This window comes from Leucoraja erinacea, chromosome 5, assembly GCF_028641065.1.
Source record: "Leucoraja erinacea ecotype New England chromosome 5, Leri_hhj_1, whole genome shotgun sequence".
Lineage (NCBI taxonomy): Eukaryota > Metazoa > Chordata > Chondrichthyes > Rajiformes > Rajidae > Leucoraja > Leucoraja erinaceus.
Window position 1 is genome coordinate 4,463,092 of NC_073381.1, and position 14,698 is coordinate 4,477,789.

General features: G+C 42.4%; 1 protein-coding gene across 1 annotated transcript in view; it reads left to right on the top strand.

Annotated features, from left to right (window-relative positions):
* Positions 1-14,698, top strand: part of LOC129696912 (prolyl endopeptidase-like) — a 103,949-nt gene that overhangs the window by 1,869 nt on the left and 87,382 nt on the right. Inside the window, exons 2-3 of the mRNA XM_055635011.1 lie at positions 7,083-7,157; positions 12,024-12,157. Coding sequence (XP_055490986.1) covers positions 7,083-7,157; positions 12,024-12,157 — 209 coding nt within the window. The remainder of the gene's footprint in view (positions 1-7,082; positions 7,158-12,023; positions 12,158-14,698) is intronic.

Genomic DNA, 14,698 nt, shown 5'->3' on the forward strand with positions numbered 1-14,698 from the left:
AACAAGCAAAACAGCTAATTTGGTAATGGACTTTATCTCAAGGGGCTTGGAATTCAAGGGGGAGAATATTGTAGAGGCAAGGAACTGTAGAAACTGGTTAACACACAAAAGGACACAGAGTGCTGGAGTAACAGGCAGTCAGGCAGCATCTCTAGAGAACATGGATAGGTGATGTTTCATTCAGAGAATATTGTCTTTCACTTCTGCCCCTTTTTTGAAGTACTGCATTCAGTTCTTCCCTCTCCCTTCAGGCAAGAGGTACAACAGTGTAAAAACACACACCTCTGGATTCAAGGGACAGTTTTTCACCAGCTGTTATCAGGCAACTGAAATCCTCTCACTAGCTTATATATAACCATATAACAATTACAGCACGGAAACAGGCCATCTCGGCCCTTCTAGTCCGTGCCAAACACTTACTCCCACCTAGTCCCATCTACCTGCACTCGACCATAACATAGAAAAATAGAAAATAGGTGCAGGAGTAGGCCATTCAGCCCTTCGAGCCTGCACCGCCATTCGATATGATCATGGCTGAACATCCAACTCAGTATCCCATCCCTGCCTTCTCTCCATACCCCCTGATCCCTTTATCCACAAGGGCCACATCTAACTCCCTCTTAAATATAGCCAATGAACTGGCCTCAACTACCTTCTGTGGCAGAGAATTCCACAGATTCACCACTCTCTGTGTAAAAAATGATTTTCTCATCTCGGTCCTAAAAGATTTCCCTCTTATCCTTAAACTGTGACCCCTTGTTCTGGGCTTTCCCCAACATCGGGAATAATCTTCCTGCATCTAGCCTGTCCAACCCCTTAAGAATTTTGTAAGTTTCTATAAGATCTATAACCCTCCATTCCTTTTCCGTCCATATACCTATCCAATTTATTTTTAAATGATAAAATCGAACCTACCTCCACCACTTTCACTGGAAGCTCATTCCACACAGCTACCACTCTCTGAGTAAAGAAGTTCCCCCTCATGTTACCCCTAAACTTCTGTCCCTTAATTCTCAAATCATGTCCTCTTGTTTGAATCTTCCCTACTCTCAATGGAAAAAGCTTATCCACGTCAATGGAAAAAGCTTATCCACGTCTAGCCCTCTCATAAGACCTCTATCAAGTTCCCCCTTAACCTTCTGCGCTCCAAAGAATAAAGACCTAACTTGTTGAACCTTTCTCTTTAACTTAGGTGCTGATGGCTTGTGAGTGGTCCTGACCTCCCGTCTAATTGGAGACCTTCAAACCATCTTTAATCAGACTGGACTTTATCTTGCATTAAATATGACACCCTTTATCCTGCAAGTGTACTGTGGATGGCTTCATTGTAATTATGTATAGTCTTTTCGCTGACTGGATAGCACATAACAAAAGGCTTTTCACTGTACCTTAGACACACGACAATAATAAACTAAACTAAAATAGTTCTGGGTACCTCATGGGCTCTTTCGAATGACAAAAGTATTTGATAAAGAACGGGGAAATTTAATTTAATCGGCAGATCCAGACCAAATTAGAGCTTGATTATTCAGGAGTGAAATCTGGGAGCATCTCTTTTGTTGGACTAAGGAAGCTGGTGACGAAAAATGTACAAGACATGGTTGATTTTTGTTTTAGCTTAGTTTATTGTCACATGTACCGAGGTACATTGAACAGCTTTTGTTGCGTGCTGAACAGTCAGCAGAAAGACAATACATGATTACAATCCAGCCACTCACAGTGTACAGATACAGGATCAAGGGAATAACATGAATAGGATTTAGTGCAAGATAAAGTCCTGTAAAGTACAATAGAAGATAGTCCGAGGGTCTCCAATGTGGTAGATAGCTGCTCAGGACCGCTCTTGTTGTTGGCAGTATGATTCACTTGCTTGATAACAGCTGGGAAGAAGCTGTCCCTGACTCTGGAGATGCGTGTTTTCACACGTCTATGCCTTTTTCCCCCCATGGGAGAGGGGAGAAGAGGGAGTGCGATTATGCTGGTGGCCTTGCCGAGGAAGAGTGCGGCGTCAATGAAGTCAATGGCAGGGACGTTGATTTGTGTGATGGTCGGGGCTTTTTCTGCAATTTCCTGCGGTCTTGGACGGAGCTGGTCCCAAACCATGCTGTGATGTATCCTGATAAAACGCACATCTGTAGATGTTGGTGAGAGTTGTTGGGGACATGCCCAACTTCCTGAGCCTTCAAAGGAAGCTGGGATGATGTTTAGAAATATGTATCAAAGGCAGGTAGATGTCGCAAAAGTTTGATTAAAAAATGATCTAATTGAATAACGTCAGACTGTGCTGGGCTCCAAAAACGTGCACAACTAGTGGTGGATTTTTGGAACAAATCCAGAAAGATTTGAATATAGCCATTCAGCAATAGTGGGCAGTTACTATTTCAAAGATTTGTCCTTATTGAAAATAAAGACATGAAAAACATTAATCGTATCACGTAGAAGGGAGCAACATAAAAAGGAAAGTAGACACAAAATGCTGGAGTAACTCAGCGGGACAGGCACCATCTCTGGATAGAAGGAATGGGTGATGTTTCGGGTCGGGACCCTTCTTCAGACTCTATAAAAAGGAAGTATCCAGGGAATAATTAAAATAGGAATAATAACTAGAAATCTGAAATGCAAATTGAAAATATAATTTGGAATAATGATCAGAAGCGACAGACAAGCCAAAGTTATGGACGTAAAATTGTTGCTTCTGGTCAAACCTATGAATGCCCAATAGGCCGATAAGCTTCAATCAGCTGAACTACTATCTTCCTTATTGTTGACCCTCGGACAATCCTTGGTCAGACTTTACCTTGCACTAAAGGTTATTCCCTTATATATCGATTCACTGTAAATGGCTCGATTGTAATCATCTTTCCACTGACGGGATAGCACGGCACAAAAGCTTTTCATTGCACATAGAATATGAGCAATAATAAATATATTTACGTGTATACAGTCATAGTAGTGCAATTATTTTTTTTCCTGGTGGAAGCAGTGTCCGGGGGGGGGGGGTGATTGGAAATCACCGAGGTACAGTGTTGAGTAATGTAACAGCCGCAGGGAAGAAACTGTTGCTGGTCCGGCAACGGAAAGACCTATAGCGCTTCCAGGATGGTAGGAGGGTAAACAGCCTGTGGTTGGGGTGAGAGCAGTCCTTGACGATGCTGAGTGCCCTTCGCAGACATCGCTTGCTTTGGACAGACTCAATGGAGGGGAGTGAGGAACCGGTGATGCGTTGGGCAATTTTCACCACCCTCTGCATTGCTTTCCGGTCGGAGACAGAGCAGTTGGTAAGGATGCACTCGATGGTGAAGTTCACCAGAATCTGAGGAGACAGATGGACCTTCTTCAGTCTCCTCAGGAATAAGAGACGCTGGTGAGCCTTCTTGACCAGAGTTGAGGTATTCTGGGTCCAAGAGAGGTCATCGGAGATGTTGACCCCCAGACACCTGAAGCTGGAAACACGTACCACCTCCGTTCCGTTAATGTGGATGGGGGTGTGCGTGCCGCCCCTAGACTTTCTGAAGTCTACAGTGAGCTCCTTGGTCTTCTTGGAGTTAAGGGCCAGGTTATTGTCAGCGCACCATGCTGCTAGGAGCTGGACCTCAAATATTCTCATGATTTTCAGTTCATGAAAAAATTGGATTGCTCAAAATGTTTGCTATCTTCTGCAAGCATAATAGATATCCAGTATATACTTTGCTTTGTGTTTTACTCAAAGATAATCTATAGGTCCATCATCCATTTTCCAGTAACTGGTTGTTTCTTTAATCTGGACAAAATGACAGAGAGCACTTTAAATCCCCCCCATCCCCCTGTGCAACTCCGTCCCCCCTCCCCCCCCATAAAATGTGGCGCTTAGGCTGAATGAGGCGATTGTTCCGATCGGGATTTTCCACACAGATCAGCGGGTCAAATTTGCCCCCTGCGTTCGGGGCTCTGTGACTCCCGTATGGCCGGAGCCGGCAGAACCGCACCCATAGCCAATGTCAAGGCCGATATAGCGGGTCGATATCTCGGAGGCCAAGACTTTTGTTGATCTGGCAAAACGAATAATCCAGAAAGGCTCTGGAACCAAGGGTGCTTGTTAATTGCATGTCCACAATCCACCATGGCAAGGCAGTAGCAGACCTTTCTCGTAAACAATCTATCCTTGTAACTTAAGACAGACACAAAAAGCTGGAGTAACTCAGGAGGTCAGGCAGCATCTCTGAAGAATAGGTGACATTTCGGGTAGAGACCCTTATTCAAACTGAGTCAGAACAAGAGATATAGATGGCACTTAGGAGAAATCACAGAGTGGGTACAGCAACAGAGAGTGTTGCTCTTGTCTGCAGTTCCTCCCTACACATTTTGTCTGCTCAACTGCAAAATATCCTCAAGGTATGCCTACTTTGAAGAAGTTCTCTCTCCAACGAGAGCTCTGCAACACTCATGCAAGTCAAGTCAAGTTTATTTGTCACATACACATACGAGATGTGCAGTGAAATGAAAGTGGCAATGCTCGCGGACTTTTGTGCAAAAGACAAACAACCAAACAAACTATAAACACAATCATAACACACATAACACATCATGCTGCACGCCCTCTGCGATTGCTCCTGTACAGTCTATATTTCTTGTTCCTCTTTCCCCTGACTCTCAGTCTAGAGGGTCTCGAACTGAAACATCACCTATCCCTTTTCTCCAGAGATGTTGCCTGTCCCGCTGAGTTACTCCAGCTTTTTGTGTCCGTCTTGGGTTTAAACCAGCATCTGCAGTTCTTCCCTACACATATCCTTGTAACTTGATAGGATTGTTAGATGTTATCTCCCACTGATTACATGTAAGAAAATATCACCGTTGAACATTGGCACGCTGAGCTTTCAAACTATCATCTTGTTCCTGGAGTGACTATTAGAAAGATCTGCCAGGCTTCAGAACACTATTGGTTTGTCAACAATGAAAATAGATAACTAATTCAGTGCATCAAATCAAAACCAATTGCAGAGATCTAAGTGCATCCATTATAGTTGAGGCAGAAATTGACTGTGATACTGTTTGAACCATCATTGAAAAACCTTTTTTTCCTGTAGCTTTAAACATATCCTTGCAAATTTCTAATGTAACTGAAAGCAACCATAATACATGGGAAAAAAACATGTCTTTAATTTGCAAACTCATATATGGTAACTAATTAATGTAATCAATAGGTAGACAAAAATGCTGGAGAAACTCAGCGGGTGAGGCAGCATCTATGGAGTGAAGGAAATAGGCGATGTTTTGGGTCGAGACCCTTCTTCAGACTATTAATCAATAGGTACTATCACAATATTTAAGAGACATTTAGACAGCTACATGGATACAGATGGGATGAACTGCAGAGTTTGAAGGGTCTCGACCCAAAATGCCACCTGTTCCTTTTCTGCAGAAATGCTGCTTGACCTGCTGAGTTGCTCCAGCTTTTTGTGTCTATCTTAACTACATGGATAGGATAGGTTTGGAGGGATATGGGCAGGAGGCAGGCCAGTACATCTCCAAAGGCGTCCAGGTTTGTAGGTTAATTGGCTTGATGTAAATGAAAATTGTCCCTAGTGTGTAGGATAGTGTTAGTGTGTGGGGATCGCTGGTTGGCGCTCACTCGGGCTGCGCTGTATCTATAAACTAAACTAGTGTAGATGGGGCATGTTGGTCGGTGTGGGCAAGCTGGCCTGTTTCCGTGCTGTATAATTATATGACTAATTTATCGTTCATATTTAAATTATACCTAATCCATTAACTTTCTGGGCCGTGTCTCCAAGGTGGAGAAATGGCATCTCTTGATGTGGATTAGTCCCTGACAAGAAGGGGGTAGTAGTGGCGGAAGTATAGAGGAGAAAAGAAATGGGTGAATAAATGGAGCAAACTTTACTTTCACCACAGGCATTGGTGTGAAATCCAGGAACTCTTTTTATGTAAATTGCTAGGTTGATGCTTACTACATTTTATGCAGTCCACACTGAAAATATTTTTACAAAAATGTGAGTGTATCTGAATATTACAGATGTTGTAAAAGCTTTGATTTGCAAAATCAGTAAGTGTCTGTGTAGAATTATTAGATCAGCAAAAAATCATTTTAAAGAAACAAAATCGTGAGAGGAATAGATCGGGTAGACACTTGTCCACAGAGAGTGGTGAATCTCTGGAATTCTCTGCCACAGAGGTAGTTGAGGCCAGTTCTTTGGCTATATTTCAGAGGGAGTTCGATGTGGCCCTTGTGACTATAGGGATCAGGGGGTATGGAGAGAAGGCAGGTACAGGATACTGAGTTGGATGATCAGCCATGATCATATTGAATGGCGGTGCAGTCTCGAAGGGCCGAATGGCCTACTCCTGCACCTATTTTCTATGTTTCTATGTCCAGAGTAGGGTAATCGAGAACCAGAGGACATAGGTTTAAGGTGAGGGGCGGGGGGGAGAGATTTAATTGGAACCTGAGGGGTTGCTTCCAAGATGGCACTCAACCCAGGCGACTATCTGTGCGCTAACCACAGATGCAGATCTACAATCACATATTACAATTGCTCCTCACTTTTAAATCTCTACTCCTACAGCAACATTTCTCACTGAAAGTGACTCCCTAATCATGTATCTGTACACTGCGAATGGCTCGATTGTAATCATGTCTTGTCTTTCTGCTGGCTTGTTAGCACGCAACAAAAGCTTTTCACTGTACCTCGGTACACGTTACATGAAATTAAACTGAAACAAACTATTTTACACAAAGGGTGGTGGGTATAAGGAACGAGCTGCTGGAGGAGGTAGTTAAGGCAGGTAGTATTGCAACATTTAGATTCAGATTCAGATTCAATTTTAATTGTCATTGTCAGTGTACAGTACAGAGACAACAAAATGCATTTAAGAAACATTTAGACAGGTACATTGATAGGACAGGTTTAGAGGGATATATGGGCCAAATGCAGGCATGTGGATCGGGTGTAGATTTGGCATGTTGGTCGGCGTGGGCTGAAAGGCATGGTTCCATGTGGTATGAATCTATGACTCTACAAGAATGCAAAATTAAAGTGCCAGAATGAGGATTTATTTCATTCATTATTGTTATTATCTGTTGACAGAGTGATGACTATCATGGCTGTAAAATTGCTGACCCCTATAGATGGCTGGAAAATCCTGATAGTGATGAGACTAAGGTAAATAAATTATCATTTTTTAATACATTCCTAAAAGGATTTATAAATAATGAAAGACGGGTGTGTACAAGACCTGCGTGGAGAGGGACATTGGTTTGCAGGACGATCAAAATGGAGGCGACGGCTGCAACAGGCCTTTGGCCAGCTGCGGCTGGGACTGTAAAATGGCCGCTCTTGCATATGGACCATATGGAGCTGTTCTGTACATCTGTACTAACCGAGAGATTTTGTTTATGCACCACTGGGATAGTCATGCTGAGCTGTATGGTACATGTGACAATGTAGACCGTTAAAACATTTAAATACAATAATTATTGAATATATAGTTTGTGTAAGTTTGCATTTTAGATTTATGTTTATTCTTGAGGAAAGAAAAAAACTAAATTTAGATTCATCATATTGAAATTAAGGTTTACAGTTCCTGGAAAAGTGTTCAAAGCCATTTTAAAGATGCTTAAAATAGAATTGAATGATATGTCTGGGTTCCAGATGAAGATTGAGGGACTAAAACTAATTGGATAATTCTACCAATGTACCAGCACAAACAACGTCTGAAGAAGGGTCTCAGCCCGAAACGTTGCCTATTTCCTTCGCTCCATAGATGCTGCTGCACCCGCTGAGTTTCTCCAGCTTTTTTGTGTAACCTACCAGCACAAACACGCTGGGTTAAATTCATTAGTTTAGTTTAGAGATACACTGCAGAACCAGGCCCTTCAGCCAACCAAGTCCACACCGACCAGCAATCCCTACACACTAACACTATCCTACCCACACTAGGGACAATTTAAATCTATATCAAGACAATTGGCCTACAAATCTGTATGTCATTGGAGTGTGGGAGGAAACCAAAGCTTCCCGGAGAAAACCCACGTGGGTCATGGGGAGAATGCACAAACTTTGTACAGACAGCACCCATAGTCAGGATCAAACGCAGGTCTCTGGCGCTGTAAGGGAGCAACGCTACCGCTGTGCCAATGTTTTTTGGTTTATTTCGTATTCTGTATATATTGGACTCCATCCATTTCCCTTTCTGGATCACGCATCAGCTGTAACCCACACACAACTATCTTGCCAGTTTGACGTATTGAACTGATGTAATAGCAAGTTTGCTTTTCTCTTTTGTAATTAAATATCTGGGGTTTAAATAAGGTCAAACATATTGCAGAACAAATGACTAACTGTTTCAATCAAAGCATTCTCCAAAGTAGGAGCAAAACATTTCATACAAACATTTTAAGAATTAATACGTGTAGGAAGGAACTGCAGATGCTGGTTTACACTGATGTTAGATGCAAAATGCTGGAGTAACTCAGCAGGACAGGCAGCAACTCAGGAGAGAAGGAATGGGTGTCATTTTGGGTCGCGACCCTTCTTCAGACCTCCCTCTTCAGAATTAATATGCTAATTTCTTCTGCTGGAACTTTTTGTACTTTTTTTAAAATCCGCAGTTAAGATCAGAGACTCGATATTTTGGGGGTGAGCCATGCCTGTGCAATGTGCTCATTTGAACTCCCAAGCTTAAATTATTATTTATGATTAGATCCATTTTAAATTTTATGGACTTGATCAGACGATCAAGATACACATCTTATAACACAAAGTGCTGGAGTAACTCAACGGGTCAGGCAGCATCTCTGGAGAACATAGATAGGCGACGTTTTGGGTCAAGACCCTTTATTCTAGTGGGGAAGGGAAGAAAGCTGGAAGAGAGGAGAGGTAGGTCAAACCCTGGCATGCAATATGTTGAATGTGTAGGAACGAACTGCAGATGCTGGTTTAAACCGAAGATAGACACAGAATGCAGGAATAACTCAGCGGGACAGGCAGCATCTCTGCAGAGAAGGAATGGGTGACGTTTCGGGTCAACACCCTTCTTCAGATTCTTCAGGGGAAAGGGAAACAAGACAGTGATGTAGAACGGGCCATTGTTAGCTGTTTCCTCGGTGAGAACGGGAAGCTGGTGTAACTTGGGTGGGGGAGGGATCGAGAGAGGGAGTGCAGGGGTTACTTGAAGTTAGAGTAAACAATATTGATTTCTCTAACTTCAAGTAACCCCTGCACTCCTCCCTCCGTCCCTCCCCCTCCCAAGTTGCACCAAGTTCCCGTTCTCACCCAGCCCACAGCTAACAATGGCCCGTTTCCTTCATCATCATTACTTTTGTGCATATCTTTCATTCATTTGTTCTACATCTCTCTGCAAATGTGAGGTTATCCATTTTGGTGGCAAAAACAGGAAAGCAGACTATTATCTAAATGGTGGCCGATTAGGAAAAGGGGAGATACAGCGAGACCTGGGTGTCATGGTACACCAGTCATTGAAAGTAGGCATGCAGGTGCAGCAGGCAGTGAAGAAAGCGAATGGTATGTTAGCTTTCATTGCAAAAGGATTTGAGTATAGGAGCAGGGAGGTTCTACTGCAGTTGTACAGGGTCTTGGTGAGACCACTCCTGGAGTATTGCGTACAGTTCTGGTCTCCAAATCTGAGGAAGAACATTATTGCCATAGAGGGAGTGCAGAGAAGATTCACCAGACTGATTCCTGGGATGTCAGGACTGTCTTATGAAGAAAGACAGGATAGACTTGGTTTATACTCTAGAATGTAGGAAATTGACGGGGGATCTTATAGAAACTTACAAAATTCTTAAGGGGTTGGACAGGCTAGATGCAGGAAGATTGTTCCCGATGTTGGGGAAGTCCAGGACAAGGGGTCACAGCTTAAGGATAAGGGGGAAATCCTTTAAAACCGAGATGAGAAAAACTTTTTTCACACAGAGAGTGGTGAATCTCTGGAACTCTCTGCCACCGAGGGTAGTTGAGGCCAGTTCATTGGCTATATTTAAGAGGGAGTTAGATGTGGCCCTTGTGGCTAAAGGGATCAGAGGGTATGGAGAGAAGGCAGGTGCGGGATACTGAGTTGGATGATCAGCCATGATCATATTGAATGGCGGTGCAGGCTCGAAGGGCCGAATGGCCTACTCCTGCACCTAATTTCTATGTTTCTAATATGTCAAGATTCAAGAGAGTTTATTGTCATGTGTCCCTGATAGGACAATTCTTGCTTTGCTTCAATGGCTTGAAATTCTTGCTTTGCTACTGCAGAACATAGTAGGCATGACTACAGAACAGATCAGTGTGTCCATATACCATTATATAAATATATACACACATGAATAAATAAACTGATAGTGCAAATAAATAGATAATGGGCTATTAATGTTCAGAGTTTTGTTTGAGTTTAGTTTAATATCCTGATGGCTGTGGGGAAGTAGCTATTCCTGAACCTGGTTGTTGCAGTCTTCAGACTCCTATACTTTCTACCTGAAGGTAGCGGGGAGATGAGTGTGTGGCCAGGATGATGTGGGTCCTTAATGATACTGCCAGCCTTTTTGAGGCAGCGACTGCGATAGATCCCCTCGATGGAAGTGTGGCCAGAGCCGATGATGAACTGGGCAGTGTTTACTACTTTATATAGTCTTTTCTGCTCCAGGGCACTCAAGTTGCCGAACCAAGCCACGATGCAACCGGTCAACATGCTCTCTACTGTGCAGCTGTAGAAGTTAGAGAGAGTCCTCCTTGACAAACCAACTCTCCGTAATCTTCTCAGGAAGTAGAGGCGCTGATTTTTTTTGATGCTTTGGTGTTGTAACTACTGTGTTTATGTGAATCGTTATTCTACTAAAAACCATGCAGCATATTACTATATTTTTAAATTTCAATTCAATTCACTCTATGACCATAATTTAATCAATCCGAGAGATTTCTACTGTTGATCTCGTATGCTTTACATTGCCCCTATTTGCTTTTAAATGTTTAACTTGTCACAGTTACATTTGTATGTTTTATTTCTTTTTAAAAATATTGTCAAATTAATCTGCTCTTCACTGTTAATCAAATGGTTTCACTGTACCTGGTACACTGTACCATGTGACAATAACCTAGACTAAATCTGTTTAGTATGTAATGTTTTGCATTTGTGAGGTACTGTGCTAAGGTATTTAGAAAGTATTTACGAGGATGTTGCCAGGACTCGAGGGTCTGAGCTATTGGGAGACATTGAGTAGGCTGGGACTGTTCTTTGGAGCGCAGGAGGATGAGGGGTGATCTTATGGAGGTGTATAAAACCATGAGAGGAATAGATCGGGTAGATGCATATAGTCCCTTGCCCAGACTAGATGAATCGAGGACCAGAGGACATAGATTTAAACAGAAGGGGAAAAGATTTAATTGGCATCTGAGGAGTGACTTTTTCACACAAAGGGTGGTGGGTGTATGGAACAAGCTGCCAAAGGAAGTAGTTGAGGCAGGGACTAACACAACATTTGAGAAACAGTTAGACAGGTACATGGATAGGACGGGTTTGGAGGGATATGGACCAAATGCGGGCACGTGGGACATGTTGGCCGGTGTGGGCGAGTTGGGCTGGAGCGCCTGTTTCCACACTGTATCACTCCATGGCTCTATCTATGATTCAATGATATATAGATCAAATATGTTTGTGTTGATCCTGTGTATTTGTTTGCTAGTCGTGGACTAAATGCGACTCTAATATGGAATTTTTTTCCTGAAGTGTTAAATATTTAATGCAAAATATTGAGCCTGAATTGTTATTATTTTACGATAATATGACGTTCTTTTGAATGTTTAATTGGCCACAGCATAATTTCAAATTCTATTTAAAATGTTAAACGTACATAAATTAGGCCATCAATAGCTCTGATCTGTAATTTGCGAATGTAATGAACAAACGAGGTATTATTGTTTATAAAGAATGACAGTAAAATATGGTCAATAGTGCAAGTTGTATTTTGTTCACTCCTTTGTCTAATCCATCTTATTTCACATTCTCTTTTGGTCCAATTGTTCTAGTGTTATGTGGAAGCTCAGAATAAACTGACATTGCCATTTTTGGAGAAGTGCCCAGTCAGAGGGAAGTTTAAAGCAAGAATGACAGAACTGTATGATTATCCAAAGTATAGCTGCCATTTTCGAAAAGGGACAAGGTACAGTGGAAAGTGCTAAAGTGCTTGTATTTTCTGTGCTGGGTTTTAATTACATCCCAGAGCAAGTTGAGGTGATTTTGCTCATTTGTATTTTCAAAGCAACTTCTATTTCTCGGCAATAGGAAAAAATGGAAAAATGTATGAGACGGGTCTCGACTCGAAACGTCGCCAATTCCTTCTCTCCATAGATGCTGCCTCGCCCGCTGAGTTACTCCAGCATTTTGTGTCTTCGTATGACAAAATATCAGGCCAGTTCCCTTATGGTATCAAATAAAACAAACTGTTGGAGGAACTCAGCAGATCAACATCATCAGTCAAGACACAGGGATAGTTGACTTTAAACTTTAGAGATGCAGAGGGGGAACAGGCCCTTTGGCCCACCAATCACATATGATCTCTTATAATATTATACATCTCTTGGTCTGCATTTCCTTTTCTGACATAGGAACATTATACCTCTGTTTCTCTTTCTATCAATGCCATCTGATCTAAGTGTTTTCATTTTTGGTGACAGGTCTGAAATAAACGACTTTCCTTTGTCTGCACGTGATCTATATCTCTCTGTTCCCTGCATATAAAGTATTGGATTCCATTCAATCCATGTGCCTATATAAAATACTCCTAAACACCATTATTGAATCTGCCTCCACCACCACAGCACATACCCACCACCCTCAGGATCTTGCCTTACACATCTTCTATAAACATACTCTTACCTTAAAGCTATGCCCTCTAGTGCTTGACATTTCCACCCGAGGAAAAGGGTTATGATTGTCTACCTTAGCTATGCCTCTTGTAACTTTATGTACTTCTATCGGGTCATCATTCAACGTCCAGCGTTCCAGAGAAAACAATCCAAATCTGTCCAACCTATACTTGTACCTATTACCCCCATAAGCAGCACGGTGATGCAGCGGTAGAGTTCCTGCCTTGCAGCGCCAGAGACTCGGGTTCAATCCTGACTACAGGTGCTTCTCTGTGCGGAGTTTGGACGTTCTCCCCGTGACCTGCATGGGTTTTCTCCGGGTAATCGTGTTGCCTCTCTCACCCAAAGACGTACAGGTTTTGAGGTTAATTGGCTTCAGTAAAATTATAAATTGTTCCTAGTGTGTAGGATATTGTTTATGTGCGGTGTTCGCTGGTCGGCGAGGACTCGGTGGGCTGAAGAGCATGTTTCCTCGCTAAAACTAAACTAAAAGAAACAACTGCTTTCGGCGGCACAGTGGTGTGGAGGTACTGCCTTACAGTGCCAGAGATCTGTATTCAGTCTTGACTGCGGGTGCTGTCTGTACAGAGTTTGTACGTTCTCCCCGTGACCTGCGTGTGTTTACTCCCAGATCTTCATAGCGATAGGATTTGAGTTTAGGAGCCAGGAGGTCCTGCTGCAGTTGTACAGATCCCTGGTTAGACCGCACATAGAGTATTGTGTGCAGTTTTGGTTCCCTAATTTGAGGAAGGACATTCTTCCTATTGAGGGAGTAAACAGTAGTATATTATAGGTACACAATATTATAGTTTTGTTTGAAATGTCATAAAATCCATTTTTAGCACTTGGCATGAAAACATTTTTTGCAGTTAGGTGTGCCTGGTATCTATTATTTTTGGAACATTTTACAACTATTGTCATGTAGAATCTTTTATTCAGAAGTGTTTACTTTGCAGTGACGCATTGTTCTGGAGGCTGTCTCTTCTTGTTTGGTTGCTTGCTGTAACGAAGGTGTAATTACACAAACAATTATTGTCTTACTGCAAGTGTACTTTTCTCTTTCGATCCTATTATCTAAATACATTGTAGCTTTAGCTGCGTTATGTCCAGTGGAGCATCATCTTGGGCAAAGTATTTGAATGTACTTTATAAAGCAGCATCTGCCAGTTTAGGAATGTGTTACGAATGTACAATGTACTTTTAGACTTTAAACATACAGCACAGAAACATGCCCTTTTCAGCCCACTGAGTCTGTGCTGATCAGCGATCATCCTGTACACCAGCACATTCCTACACACTAGGGACAATTTACAATTTTACCAAAGCCAATTAATACAAACCTACATGTGTGGGATGAAACCGGAACACCTGGAGAAAACCCATGCGGTCACAGGGAGAACGTACAAACTCTGTACAGTCAGCAGCTGTAGTCGGGATCGAACCCGGGTCTCTGGCGCTGTAAGGCAGCAGCTCTACTGCTGCGCCATTGTGCTGCCCCAAATCCTTTCAACTTTGATCTTTTGGACCAACAACCTAGCCATAAAACCATAAGAGTTAAAGTTGCCCACTGTAATGCCTTATTTACCGGTCTGCCTTAAATCCACCAACAAGCTACAGCTCATTCAAAATGCTGCAGCCTGGCTTTTAACAAATACCAAGAAAAGGGAACATATCACCTCAGTATTATACTTTCTTCATTGGCTCCCTGTGAGAGCCAGGATATACTATAAATTTCTCCTCCTTGTCCATGAAGCCCTAAATGGCTTAGGAGCAGCATATTTTACAGAGTCTCTCCGTCCCGATGCCCCTACTTGAGCGCTCAGGTCTTCTGATGC